The 14,512-nt window shown below is 49.4% G+C and overlaps 1 protein-coding gene across 2 annotated transcripts; it reads left to right on the top strand.

Moving 5' to 3' along the window:
• Positions 1–311: 311 nt before the first annotated feature.
• Positions 312–13,937, top strand: B3GNT9 (UDP-GlcNAc:betaGal beta-1,3-N-acetylglucosaminyltransferase 9). 2 transcript variants are annotated; one of them, XM_074151734.1, is made up of 3 exons: positions 312–658; positions 9,702–9,744; positions 10,544–13,937. In XM_074151734.1, exon 3 carries the CDS (start codon positions 10,608–10,610, stop codon positions 11,853–11,855), a length of 1,248 nt encoding a protein of 415 aa, XP_074007835.1. In that variant the 5' UTR covers positions 312–658; positions 9,702–9,744; positions 10,544–10,607; the 3' UTR covers positions 11,856–13,937. The 2 variants fall into 2 exon arrangements, with proteins under 2 accessions (XP_074007835.1, XP_074007834.1); XM_074151733.1 differs by lacking the exon at positions 9,702–9,744 and having other exon boundaries at positions 564–658.
• The last annotated feature ends 575 nt before the right edge of the window (positions 13,938–14,512 follow it).

The raw sequence follows: 14,512 nt of genomic DNA, 5'->3' as shown, positions 1-14,512 counted from the left end.
AAACCCAGAGTCCGTTTCTGCTCTGCAGAGGTACAGCGAATAATTGCAAGGAGATTAAAAAAAAAAGCCAAATTGGGAGGGGGAGGGGGGAAATAGTATGTTTCCTACAGAAAAAAGTTACAGTAAAAAAAAAAAAAAAAATAGCCTTTTTTGTGGTTGTTATATTTTTAACCCGTAAAACAGCAGAACTGGCGGATGTCCCCAGCCGGGCTCCGCACTGAGCCCCTCGACACCCTCTGTGGGGTGGGGACGGCGGCGGGTCGAGGGACGGGGGGCTCGGCGGCGCTGGAGGCCATCGGCGCTCCCCGATCACGTGTCAGGCGCTTGGCAGCCGCCCCAGCTCCTTCCCCCGGCGCGGTTGCTCCTTCCACCTCGCTCCATCCAGAAAGCCAGGGTGTGCAAGGAGGGAGCCCGGCGTCTCCTCTGGGACCCCCCCCTGCCCCCTGCCTCTCGGCACTCGCACCCCAGCCGAGCGGCTTTGCCGGCTTTCAGCATGAAAAGGGTCCGGAGCGCGGGCGACCCAGCCAGGATTTCCTCCCTGGGTTTCGCTGAAGGGCCGAGGAATGCCTAACGCTAACCACATCCAGATGTGCCTCCTTGGCAGCCAGCTGCTGAACCATTACCGGGGGGACGCGGGATCAGCGCTATGGAATGGGATGTAAGTAGCTGTTATGTAGGTTCGGTGGGAGCGGGTCGGGGAGGGCTGTGCAGCGTGAATTGCAGGCTGGTCCTTACCCCTTTCCTTCGCCTCCAGCTTTTCTTGCTGCCGTGTCACCCTTGCAGCAGCCCCAACGCCGATCCTTAGTGATCCTTAAACATGCAGCCCCGAGTCGGCTACGGGCTCTGGACACGCACTTCTCCGGCCCCGCTCCCTCTGCTTTCCAAAGAACTCTCTTGGCATGTTTTAGGTTGGGTTTTGTTTTTGTTTTTGTTTTTGTTTTCAGAAGAAACTTTGGGGTTTCTTCAGAGAATGGCTCCAGTGCTGCCAGGCAGGGTTTCTTCCCGACCGCAAACAGGTTTCGGTGGTGGCACATTAAATTCACAAGCCATTCCTCCTCAGTAAAAGGACACGATTCTCCCCCCCCACCCTGCCCCATGTAACACTATTGTTTGCTTTCAGCAAAACACGGGAACTTTCAAGCTCTCTAACGTCACAAAGGCAGGAAGAAGAAAAGTTCGGTTCCAGTAAAACGGGCAGTGACTGATCACATTTTCTAATGGCTTTCAGGCAGAATCTGATAAACTTTTGCCCCGGGTGCCACCTTGAAATCAGTGGGGCAAGTCAGCACGTACTCCCTCCCCCGTTCATGCCGGGGTGCAACAATAAATCCATGCTAACGTGCTGTCGTTGCCGGGTTTGGGGACACTTTAGGCAAATTATTTCTCAGATCATAGAATCATAGAATGGTTAGAGTTGGAAGGGACCTTAAAGATCATTGAGTTCCAACCCCCCTGCCATGGGCAGGGACACCTCCCACTAGAGCAGGTTGCTCAAAGCCCCATCCAGCCTGGCCTTGAACACCTCCAGGGATGGGGCATCCACAGCTTCCCTGGGCAACCTGTTCCAGTGCCTCACCACCCTCACAGGAAAGAATTTCCTCCTAATATCTAATCTAAATCTCCCCTCTTCCAAATTAAAACCGTTACCCCTTGTCCTGTCACTACATCTCCTGACAAAGAGTCCCTCTCCGGCTCTCCTGTAGGCTCCCTTCAGATATTGGAAGGCTGCTATGAGGTCTCCCCGGAGCCTTCTCTTCTCCAGGCTGAACAACCCCAGCTCTCTCAGCCTGTCTCCGTAGGGGAGGTGCTCCATCCCTCTGATCATCTTCGTGGCCCTCTGCTGGACCCGTTCCAACAGGTCCATGTCCTTCCTGTGTTGAGGACTCCAAAGCTGGACACAGTGCTCCAGGTGGGGTCTCACGAGAGGTCTGGGAGATGAACAGACAGCACAGCAGCTTGGGGAAAGGAGGGCGGCTGCTTCTGTGGGGCTGTTTCTTACCCCTTCACGAGCCTGCAAGGTTTTACTCTCTTCCTGGGGCTGGGGGGAAACGAATATTTACAAGAAAAAGGCAGGCTCCTTGCTCTGGGCTGCTCCAGGAAGGGCCCATCTCCCCCAGAGCTCTCGGGGTGAGAGTTGAGCTGCTGAGCTCTCCCTAATTCTGAAAATCAGAGCACCTACAGGCAAACCCGCATCTAGATTTAGGAAAGCACCTCTCAAGGCTGTTAAATCCGCCTGTGACCTTCTCCTAGCTGGCAGGCAGCTGAAGGCTCTCGTTAGAGACGTGATGCTGGGAGTTCTCCCCGTTTGCCAGGACCAGCCACAGTGTGGTCCTGCACGGGCACTGCCGCGATGGCTTGTCCTGCCCTGAAAGGGCCGGGGAAAACAGCCCGCGCAGCTAAAATGCAGCCCCCAGAAGAGTTTTTAGGGACACCTCGGTGTCTGTATTTTCTTTATGGAAACAACTCCCAGCGCAACTTGATGTTTACTTCATTGCCCAGTACCTGAGCGGGCAGATACTCGGGAAGGAAAGTCTTTTGGATACGTTTTGCAGCTCACTGTTTTAAATTAGAGGATTATCATCACACCAGCAACTTACCAGCGGGTCGGCAGGGCGACGGCACTTCCCGGAGGACGTGGGGACAGTCAAGTGCTGCTGCACCGCGGGATTCCCCACCAGGGATGGTGCGAGTTGCTTTCTGAGATCCCTGCAAGGGAGGCCAGACACCTCGGCATCCACCACCAGCCTCCACGCAGCAGCTCTCCAGGTTCTCCGCATCAGCAACCGTTTGCAAGCGGTTGTCCAACTTGCAGCTGGCATTGCGAGGGCCAGGCTGGCAGCGCCGACAGGAGAGGCTGGAATATAACGGGACCAGCCAGCTGGCAGGCTGATGAAACCACGTATTTCAGGACTGGGGAAGCAGAGAGAGAGAGAGAAATAAGGGACCCTGTCTTGTAACGGCATGGATCTCATCCATTTGTTTGCACTGGCCTGGAAAGCAGCTCCAATGGGAAAGTTGGAAGGAGTCTTTGGAATGGGGCCTGCATTTTTATCATGGAACGGTTTGGGCTGGAAGGGACCTTAAAGACCATCCAGTGCCACCCCCTGCCCTGGGCAGGGACACCTCCCACCAGACCACGTTGCTCCAAGCCCCCTCCAACCTGGCCTTGAACCCCTCCAGGGATGGGGCAGCCACAGCTTCTCTGGGCAACCTGGGCCAGGCTCTCACCAACCTCACAGCAAAGAAGTTCTTCCCCAGATCTCATCTCCATCTCCCCTCTTCCAGTGTCAAACCCTTCCCCCTCCTCCTATGGCTCCCCTCCCTGATCCAGAGTCCCTCCCCAGCTTTCCTGGAGCCCCTTGAGGGACTGGAAGGGGCTCTAAGGTCTCCCCGGAGCCTTCTCTTCTCCAGGCTGAACCCCCCCAACTCTCTCAGCCTGTCCTCACAGCAGAGGGGCTCCAGCCCTCCCAGCATCTCCGTGGCCTCCTCTGGCCCCGCTCCAGCCGGTCCACATCCTTCTGCTGTTGGTGGCCCCAGATCCGGACGCACTGGTCCAGGTGAGGTCTCAGGAGAGCGGAGTAATGGCAGCGGTGACACTGTGCTGATGATGCTGCACATGGGGCCAAAGCTCTGCTGTCACAGCGGCACTGGCCAGCAGCATCGGAGCAGCACCGTGCCGCGCCGCTGAGCACTGGGAGCCTCTGCCCCTCTGCACCGTGCTCGTTTGGCTCTGGCTCACAATCCCGACTCCTGGGAAAGCTCTCTTAAGCCCTTCAGCTAATTAAATCCTACAGCCTCTTCTCAGTTTGTTTATAGACTTCAAAACTTCTAAGCAGCTGAATGCAATGGGCTTGGTTTTTTTCTGGTAAGGCAGCTTAGCGGCGGTTTTGGTTTTTTCTTGGGCTTTGCAGTCACCAACGTGCCGAAGGGCGTCCCTCCTATTTCAGCCTGCCCTGTCTTCTAGTCAAGAAGATCAAATCGTTCAGCATCGCTTCGTAATCCCAGAGCTCCAAACGAGAGCTCTTCACAAACAGCCTGTAACGCAGAGAGGAGTTGTCCGGCACCAAAGCCACTCGAAGCATCAACTCTGATGAGGTTGTTGACTTTGCCTAGAGAGAGGAAAGAAAAAAAACAACCCAGAAAACAAACAAAACAAAACCAAAAAAAGAATAAAACTCACTACATGACACCCAAACGTAGAAATGCAAGAGAGCTGCTTCCTGTGCTCCAACACACAGAGCTATTTCTCCCCTTTAAACGCTTCAAAACCAGCTCAAAACGGTAAACTCGAGTAGTTCCGTGCACGTTTTTGTACGTGGGGCAGAAGAAACCCAGCTCTGGAAGCTGACGCGTTTCCGTGTGGGTACCCCCGAAGAGCCCAGACGCCCACGCGGCGCAAAATGACGAGGAGGGTTTTGCCCACGTGAGACCTGTACTGAGATAATTCAGCTGATGTGTTGAAACCTTTGCCTCAGCGCTTCACTTTGGGTTTCTGGACAAGGGCAAGAGGAGGGTGGCAGCCCCAGGTGGCTCAAAGAGAGCAGTAGAAGTAACCCTCCTGTGAAACAGAGCGCTCCTTGCGTTTGCGTGTCCAGCAATATGTTTAAATTCAGCTGGTGGGGACACAGAAGTCAAACCCTCTCTCGAGGGGGCTGGAAGATGGGACCAAGTGAGAGTCAGTAGGAAGATGTAGTTACCAGAGCTTCAGGGGGTGCAGACTTCTTGCTGTCAGCATCCTGGTCTGGTGGGATGAAGCCAATCCACGCACATCTATTTTGCACAGTCCCAGCTGCAGGATGGACATAGAGTATGGTGTTACCTTTGTTGGTGGGTTCTTGAGCAGGGGCAGGAGGTGGCAGAAGAAAAGCAGCACAAGGTGAAAAGGGGCCTGGGAGTTTGATTTGTTCTTGTTGAGCGAGCCAGAATGGAAAAAAGGATGGAGAAACCACTGGAAATGAGGCAGGAGAGGGACACGTGTGGAGACTTCCCCACTGCAGGCCAGAGCCCAGGTCTCAGTTTCCAGCATTGGGTGTTACAGCCTGACTTTGTTCTTGTGAAAGGCATCCAACCCACGTGAAATGACAACAAATATCCAAAACCTCAAGCATTGCTTCAAAAGGGCTTTGAGCAACCTGCTCTAGTGGGAGGTGTCCCTGCCCATGGCAGGGGGATTGGAACGAGATGATCTTTAAGGTCCCGTCCAACTTGAACCATTCTAGGATTCTATGAAGCACCCCCACCATCCAGAATTTTCCAGGTTCCCCCGGGTATTGCAAAAAACTCCTTGAACTCATTGGTGCTGGATCTCCAACATCTTCTTTAGCTCATTTTACAGCAGAACAGATAAGACGAAGCTGGTGAAGGGCCTGGAGAATAAATGGCACGAACGATTGAGGGAGCTGGGACTGTTTAGTTTGAGGAAGAGGAGACTGAGGGGTGACCTCATCACTCTCTACCTTGAAAGGACATTGTAGAGAGGTCGGTGCCGGTCTCTTCTCACAAGCAAATAGCCATAGAACAAGAGGGAATGGCTTCAAGCTGCAACAGGGTAGGTTTAGGCTGGACATTAGGAAGAAATTCTTCACAGTAAGAGGGATCAGACACTGGAACAGGCTGCCCAGGGAGGTGGTTGAGTCACCATCCTTGGATGAGTTTAAGAGTCGCTTAGATGTGGTGTTGGGGGATATGGTGTAGGGGAGAACTTTGTAGAGTAGGGTAGATGGTTGGACTCGATGATCCCAAGGGTCTTTTCCAACCTAGATGATTCTATGATTCTAAGACACCTCCATCAGCGGCCACAGCCCCCCGTATTGCATGGCCCACACAACGTACACAGCCCCTCCACTGCACAACCCAAACCTACCAGCGGCCACCCCAGCTTCAGGAGCTGGGAGAGGAGCTGAAAACGCTTTGCATGTGGCAGGGCAGCAAGCAGATCTGGGGACAAGCCACAGCCATGCCCGGTGGGGACAGATGCTCCCAGGAGGCGGGCTGGGATGAGCACGCAGCAGATCTCCTCGCCGTGTTTCATGCCCTCTCACTCACATTTTCAGCTCCCCTCGCTATCCCAGCTGCATTTCCCGAGGCTGGGTGGGTTCAACAACCACTCTCCAAGGCACAAAGCAACGTGCCAGAATCACCAAGGCTTCTTAACCGAATTCGGGGACAGGATCCGGAGGCTTTTTCCCACTGGGCCCACGTGAGCAGAAGTGCCAAGTGATGGAAATGTGACAGCTGCTGCAAAAGAAGGAAATTTCCAGGATGAGCTTAAGGCTTCATGTCATTCAACTGGGAACGGAGGATTAGCAACTGTTTTTTTTTATTTTTCTGTTTGGTTTTTTTTTTTTTTTTAAATCATCATTTAGCCTGCTTTTATTGCAGCACTCCTTGGCCATATTTCAGAATCCTCCTCTCAAATAAATTAAAACCAGGCGGAGGACTGGGCCCTCTGCCCGAGCGTGCAACAGCACAGGTCAGATTCCCTGCCTGGATGCTCACCAGGGTAACGTGTCCAGCTCTGGCCACTTCCAACTTTCAAGCATTTTGTTGCCTCTTGGGCCACGCAGGCTGTGGCCCCCTTGGTCCTTCCAGCATGTTCCCTACGTATGGTCGCTCCATGTTTCCACCTCATGGATATGAGGCCTTTCAGCCTCTTTCTACAGCCCAGCTCAGCCCTCTGACCTGCCTTGTCCCACTGCTGGGGCAAAACTTCACCATCCCATTCCCAATCCTCAGCACAAGAAGGACACGGACCTGTTGGAGCGGGGCCAGAGGAGGCCACGGAGATGCTGGGAGGGCTGGAGCCCCTCTGCTGTGAGGACAGGCTGAGAGAGTTGGGGGGGTTCAGCCTGGAGAAGAGAAGGCTCCAGGGAGACCTTGGAGCCCCTTCCAGTCCCTCAAGGGGCTCCAGGAAAGCTGGGGAGGGACTCTGGATAAGGGAGGGGAACCATAGGAGGAGGGGGAAGGGTTTGACACTGAAAGAGGGGAGATGGAGATGAGATGTGGGGAAGAACTTCTTTGCTGTGAGGGTGGTGAGAGCCTGGCCCAGGTTGCCCAGAGAAGCTGTGGCTGCCCCATCCCTGGAGGGGTTCAAGGCCAGGTTGAAGGGGGCTTGGAGCAACCTGTTCTGTTGGGAGGTGTCCCTGCCCGGGGCAGGGGGTGGGACTGGGTGGTCTTTAAGGCCCCTTCCAACCCAAACCATTCTATGATTCACACGCGCTCGAGCTGGACTGATAACCCAGCTCCGTTTCACAAATTGGATGGAGATCCCCCACGACAGCGTAACGAAGCAGAGGCACGTCCACCTTGGATGGGGACACACAGTGTGACGCTGTGCCGAGACATGCTCTGCTGTGCTCTCAGCTCTTTTGTTTGGCATCAAATATTTTCTGCTCACTTTAATAGCCCTATAGTTTTATATTTTTTTTGTCTTCCTGGTGTCGAGGTGGATGAATAATCCTTTTGGCTTCAGGACATACTGGAGTGTCTGCCAGAATCATCAATCCCTCTAAATTCAAGAGCGGGACAGCTTTTCCCACACTGACATCCACGGATAGAGCTTACACCTGTGTAACAGTCGAGGGTATTTCCTTTCAGAAGAAGGAAATATCCAACAAAGACTGGAAAATCCGTATAATTCAATCAAGGATTCACTTCGAGGGCTGGCAACTTCTTTCGAAAGCTAGATGTCTATATTCAGCACCGAACTGGTTTTTTTTCAGCATGAAAACCACTATTTCAGATTCTTCTCTTTCAATAAATGAAAACACAGAGGAAAATCTGGGCTATCAGCCCAGGCTTGTAACAATTCAGGGTTTTTCTTGGCTTTTTCAAGCACACTTATTGCCAGATTCTGAGATGCTGGGTAAATCTTTAAGTCATGGAAATTACGAATCTCACGACACATACATTTTATTCCAGACTGTCGCTGATAAAATTAAACACAGGAAAGAGCCAGGACTTTCATCCAGCTTCTTAATTACATCTGGAGCCTGGCAGCTGAAATAAGATCAAATTTTTGCATAGAAAAGGGGAAAAAAAATAATTACAGTGGGGAAAGAGATGAGACTTGACAAAGAGCTTGAATAGAGACAAATATTCCAACGCTGTCAAGGATCTGTCCCACCAGGGAGTCCGCATCTGCCACTCGCTTCAGAGACCGCATGCACCTCAAATAAAGCTTATTCCATCACAACAGAAGGAGAAAAAAATGCCTCAATTTTAGTTCTTAGGAGCTTTTTGAGACAGGGTGCCTATTTTCGGTATCTCAATAGCAGCCAGTAAAAATTCTTGCTCATGATGGGCAGAAGAGGGACAGACTCTTTCTCCTTTGGTGTAGTGGAACCATCCCTTCATACCCCCGGAGCTTCTGGAAAATTATTGAAGGCAACGTGAGGGAAAGCCTGCCGGGAACCAGGTTTTGACAGATAAAGGATGATTTAGCACAAAACTGACACAGGGCGGGTTGCTGCAGAGCACCGCAATCACAACTTGCCAGGGGTAATTTCCATACGACTGGCATAAAATGCAAACTAACATCCTATATGCCTTAGCAGGGACTGTTTCACGAGGCTGAAAATAGTTACGAGCTGAGTCACGTGGCAGAAAGAACATAGACAGAAAACAGCTTCCGATTATTATAAGCATTTTAACAACAATTTCTGAGAGATCAGAGAAAATTCTGCAACCCTGCTATTAATATCAAAGCTACGCCGGTTAAAACATCTGCCTGGCCTAGGAGAGAAGGGAAAAGTACAGTAAGAAAAAAGCCAAGAAATGGAGAAAACCCCAGCAATCTCTATCAGAGGCCAGAAGATGGCAAAAAAAGGCAGCCTGAGGAAAAAAGCCTGGTCATCAGGACAAGGAGGAAGTGATTTTGAATCCATTGGGAAAGGAAAGAGCCTTACACCAAGGCTCAGATAAGCTAAAATAAAGTTTTCAGTAATACTGGAGACAAAGCAGAGGCAGTCAGCAAATATTTTGGAGCTGAACTTAGGCAAAAAGATAGCTGATGCCATATGATGATGAAATACTCTCCATTTCAACAGTAACTTGGAGATGCAGTTAACCAGCAATGAAAAAGCAAAGTATTTTAAAATTATGAAGTCCAAGCAACGTGCATCAAGAGTTTTAAAGGGGACAGCCAAGAAATCAACCGGCTTATTGATTTTGCTTTCTCATAGGTCTTGAAATAGTGCCTAGATCCCACAGGGTCTGGAGGCAATGTTTTGCCACTATTTTCGTACTTCATAATTACAGACTCGTCAGTTTGGTTTTGAGCTTGGAAAAGATAACGTTACGGCTGATAGAAAATTGATGGGTAGTGAACAACACATCCACGGCAGTGAAAGAAGATTTGCTGAAAACGAATGCCACCAAACTCAAGAGGGTCCTGGTTTAGGTCATAATCATGCTGAATAACAATATCCTTACCAAGCACTTTGCTTTGAGGAACGTGCATCCCTGCTAATGACTCTAGGGAGTATGGTTGTCGCCTGCCTTCTCCGGGAGCCCGGAGCGGCTGTTGGGTCCCCTCCGTTCGACCCCGTTGTTGAGCTGCTGTGGGAAATGGTGGTGACGAGAGGAGCTGCCTTTGCTGCAACTACAGACCCTTGACCACCTCTTTCCCTGAGCTATGGTTAAATGCTGGTTTCTGCCTTCTTACTACTCTTTAATTATTATTTTTGTTTGTTTGTTTGCAGTTGAAGAACTGATTGAATGAGACAGAAGATCCGTGGGAAAAGGGTAAGTGAGGAATCAAACCTTGTGTTTCAAAAGGCAGCTTCATCTCTCACACTTGAATGAAACATTCCTGACACCAGGCTCTGCCTTGCTTCTGCATATTGGGATTTATTTGCCCACCTCTTGCTTCCCACTTCGGGCGATTTGGCGGAGCCCAAACACCCATGCCCCTTCTAACCTTATTGATGGAAGTTATTTATAACGGTTTAATATTTTACAAAGATTACTGGCAGCAAAAAGGCCCTATGCGCACTCAAGTGGGTTTGGAAGGCACAAACGATAGCTGGGTTATGAGAGCTGGCTCTGCGTGCAGGGAAATGCCTGCCTCTGAAAATTCTGTCCTTCAACAGCCAGCTCTGAGCCTCCCTGTTTCGACTCCAGGGTAAAAGCAGCAAGAAACCGTTACCAAGTTAGGGAAAAAAAACCAAAAAACCCCCCCAAAACCACTAATGATTTATGGAATAACGGCATTGTTTCATCGTTTTCCACCTTGTTTTTCCCAACGCGGTGAAATCTCTGAAAACGGCAAAACATGTTCGGCAGAGGGGGATGTGGGAGGGAGGGATGATGGATGACAGCTGGGTGACTTAACAAACCCAGTCACAGAGCCAGAGCACTGGGATCGGCGCCCGGTTTGCAACCCGTGTGCCTTTTGCCTAGTTTCTTAACACGTCTTCGGTGGTTTTTTATGAGTAAAACGCACTTTGCCGCTAGTTTTTAAAACAGTGTTTCAGTTAGTCTTGCCTGCATGCTTCGAAGCTGCCGAATCCTCGTTGCTGACACGCCCTCTATTTATTTACAGATGGAAATTGGTGCCGGGCAGCTCAAACGCAGCTTTTAACAGTCCCAGAAGCACGGCCGAGACAATGAGAGTTCGTCTCAAAGGGGACGCGATCTGTACCCTCCTCCTGCTGGTAGCACTCTGCTCTTTACTCTACTCCCAGCTGGAACATTTAGTCCCGGTAGGAAACAAGGAGCCGACAAAGAAGCAGCCTTCAGTAACAGCAAAGATATTCTCTGCCCCCAGAGCACCTGGGAGACCGACGCCAGCGGAGGCACCGGTACTCAGGCCCCAAGTAACTCCTGTCATTAGACGAACAGAAGTGGCCAACAACAGGGTCCAAACTACAACAAGACCCCCACTGACTGATTCTGCCTTCAACTTCAAGCGCTATCTCCTGAACAAGGACAAGAGGAACTTCAATCTCCTCATTAACCAGCCCAAGAAATGCAGGAAAACACCTGGAGGTCCCTTTCTGCTCATCGCTATCAAATCGGTAGTTGAAGACTTTGACAGACGTGAGATTGTCCGGAAAACGTGGGGCAGGGAGGGTTTGGTGAACGGGGAGCAGATCCAGCGCGTGTTCCTCCTGGGAACACCAAAGAATAGGACAGTGCTGGCAACATGGGAGACTCTGATCCATCAGGAGAGTCAGACATACCAAGACATTTTACTCTGGGACTTCATGGACACTTTCTTCAATCTGACCCTGAAGGAGATCCACTTCCTGAACTGGGCTGCTGAATTCTGCCACAACGTCAAATTTATTTTTAAAGGTGACGCCGATGTTTTTGTCAACGTTGAGAACATTGTTGACTTCCTTGAGAGACACGACCCCACTGAGGACCTCTTTGTTGGGGACATCATCTACAACGCACGCCCTATTCGTGTCCAAAAGAGCAAATACTACATCCCAGAGACCATGTATGGACTAAGCATCTATCCAGCCTACGCAGGAGGAGGAGGGTTTTTGCTGTCCAGCCATACTATGAAGAAGCTCTCCAGGGCTTGCAGAGAGGTGGAACTCTTCCCCATCGACGATGTCTTTTTGGGCATGTGCTTACAGAGAATCAACCTCAAACCCATTTTGCATGAAGGTTTCAAGACCTTTGGCATTGTGAAGCCTTCTGCTGCCCCACACCTACAGACATTTGACCCCTGTTTTTACAAAGATCTCATGGTAGTGCACAGTCTGAAAGTTGCTGAGATCTGGCTAATGTGGAACCTGCTCCACAGCCCACGTCTTTCCTGTACTCAGAAGAAGCAAGTGAAGAAGCCTTTCCAATGGAAAAAGAAAGCTCAAATAACACCACAGGCATCACCTCTAAGCTAATGCAGGCACGCGGCAGCAGAAACACATAGAAAATCAGCCGAGAAAGGGAACCTGGAACTGTTGCAACCAAATGAACCAAATTTAGAAGTAGATTATTTTAGCACACCTTATTTACAATGTTAAGAGAAGATGACAAACTATTGCAGGGATTTGCCAAAATTCCACATTTGCACACACGTACCGTGTAGGTCCTTCTTCATTAGTGAGTCCAAATAACCATAACTGTATCTTTAATTTATTATTATTTATTAGAATTATAGTAGTGCTTAGTGGGCCAACGTGCAAAAACACATAGTAAAATGTAACCTTTGGAGGTTTTTCAGCATGGTTAGACATGTGAGAAATGAAAGAAGACAGAGGGTAGGAGATGACGCCAAGGAGCCCAGGGATCGTTGTCAACTTGGTACCTTGACTCAGACTCATTGACAAATGACGAAACTACGCAGTAACTAGAGTAAAGGAAACCAAACCCCTTAGCGTACACTCAGATCATATCACCGCTGCCTGGTTGGCTTTCTGTAGGCCTCATAAGAGGAGAACAACAGAACAACTAACACCTATTGAAAGGAGGTCCCATACATTGCAGATAAGGTGGACTACAAGAACACAAACTGGAGGCTGAGGCTGGTGTGGCTGGTTGAGCAGAGGTAAGTAGGGAACCGGGAAGAGGCAGATTTCTGAAGGGCCTTTAAATAAAGGACAAGAAGAACCTTGAGTTGGTCCCTCTAAGTCTTGATTTTTCATCATTCGTAGCAACACCTCAGTTCAAATATTTGCTCCATTGACACACTCAGGACTCAGGGGACCAGTTTTTGGCACTTCCATGAGCTCAGGCTCTCTACATTATGCTGAATGGCACTCAGTGGAAACTCAGACTCATTCAACAGCATCTGATCTCTCTCATCATCTAACCCAGATCTTCAGAAGGTCTGCATCTGCAGAGATCCTTTGGCCTTCCCTTGTGAGGGTAAAACCACACAGAGCTGCTGCTTGCGTCACATTTGGGAGCTTCTTCAAACCAAAGGAAAACTTTTCAATGGACTGGAGTGGTTTCTGCAGACAAGAGCAGCCAAGACTGTTCACATTGCTGCGGGTGTCATGTGAAGGGAGAAAGTAGCCTTCAGACAAAAGGCCTTCAGAATAAAAGCCTTTCTAAATTTATTGCAGGAAAGCAAAAACACAAAGCGATCTTTCTGTTGGACTTCCCAAGTTTCACTCAGTCTGTAACTCCGTAAGTATTTCAAGCATCGGACAAGAACACTGGATTGCACAGTTTTTCAAAGAACAGGCAATACTTTGAAGCATTTTGTTTTTTCTAGCAGCAGATTACCTTAAAAGTACATCCTTTTCTTGGACATCAAACAAGAAGTAATTCCTCTAAATCAGGGTTAAAAAGCTACAAAATTCGTGAGGCAAAGAGCTTGAATTCACCTCTGATACTGTGTTAATTCTTTTCCAATTTTTTCCCCGCAAAACAAAACTCTTCTCCATTAGAGAAGCCCTAATGCCGTCCCTTTTCAGGAGGGCACATACACACAGCTTCAAAGGAAACTACAATCAGTCATAAATGTCCAGGAGGTTGCTTTCCCTTAAACAGAGCCTGCAGCACAGCTGCATTTCGTACCTGGGTATAACCCTTCTCCCACCCAGCAGTGGTCCGGGCTCAGTACTCGGACAAATGATGGAAAACATGGAGGAAAACAAGCTGATAGCTTAGTAACAGCTATTGGCAGACTATTAACAACAGTCTTAAAATCTTATGGTGAGGACAGCATGTAAGCATTGGAGTAATGTATTTCCAAGGAAAGGTCAGCTATATAGAAATCAAAAGACCACACGCTGATTCGGAATATTTTCAGGACGCCACCTTGAAATACAAAATGCTCATGGGAGTTTTACACGGAGCCCTGTAGGGTGTGGAAATAAGCCACAGCCTTGCTGGTGGGAGAAAGCCAGTCACGGCCCTGTCTGCTAACTCGTGTGATACTTACGTATTTATGGACTTGTACAGAAGTGTATTGCCTGTGATTAGTTTACAGTTTGGGAAATTATTTATGCCATAATTAAAAGTCAACATGCCGATGTGCCTCTCGTTGTCGGAGTGAGTCTGTCGAGCACATCTGCACACACGTCAGAAGGCTATCACCACATGCATTTTTCATGAAGACAGCAGCATGAAAAATACATTATTCATTCTTTTAGATAACCTGGTAAATCTTTCTGTATGCTGGACTTACTTCAATGGTAATGACAGAAAAATAAACACAGATTACCTTACGATTTCCTACAAGGCAGCTAGTCAGGTTCAGCAGTCCGTATTAACATCTTCCTTTTAAGCTTGGAGACGCAGAGATTGGCTCCTCCCTCTATAAAGTCTTCAGATCTGCAACCTACCCACAACACAGCATTAATGAGCGCATTTTGTCCCAGATCAAAGTTGCTGTTCAACATCCACCTGTGCCAGCACATACCCTGAGAGCTGCCACAAACAGAACCAGAGCAAACTCTGTTGCCTTAGTGTACAGAATAGCTCGTTTCTTTTATCCAATGAATACTAAATCTGGTGTCTATCAACGAAAGACACATCTGCTTTTGTTCTCCAGCCTCTGCTGCATGGCCTGCTTGACCTGGTTTTAAAAGTTTCCATTTGCTTCTGC

Source organism: Numenius arquata, chromosome 8 (assembly GCF_964106895.1).
Source record: "Numenius arquata chromosome 8, bNumArq3.hap1.1, whole genome shotgun sequence".
In the NCBI taxonomy this organism is placed as follows: domain Eukaryota; kingdom Metazoa; phylum Chordata; class Aves; order Charadriiformes; family Scolopacidae; genus Numenius; species Numenius arquata.
The sequence above is the reverse complement of the archived record's forward strand: the minus strand, read 5'-3'. Positions and strand labels throughout refer to the sequence as shown.

Excerpts from the sequence above, each read along its gene's own strand:
- B3GNT9 (XM_074151733.1), top strand. The coding sequence starts at position 564 with ATGCCTAACGCTAACCACATCCAGATGTGCCTCCTTGGCAGCCAGCTG. Across the intron at positions 659-10,543 it reads TCAGCGCTATGGAATGGGAT|ATGGAAATTGGTGCCGGGCA; the intron begins GTAAGTAGCTGT and ends ATTTATTTACAG.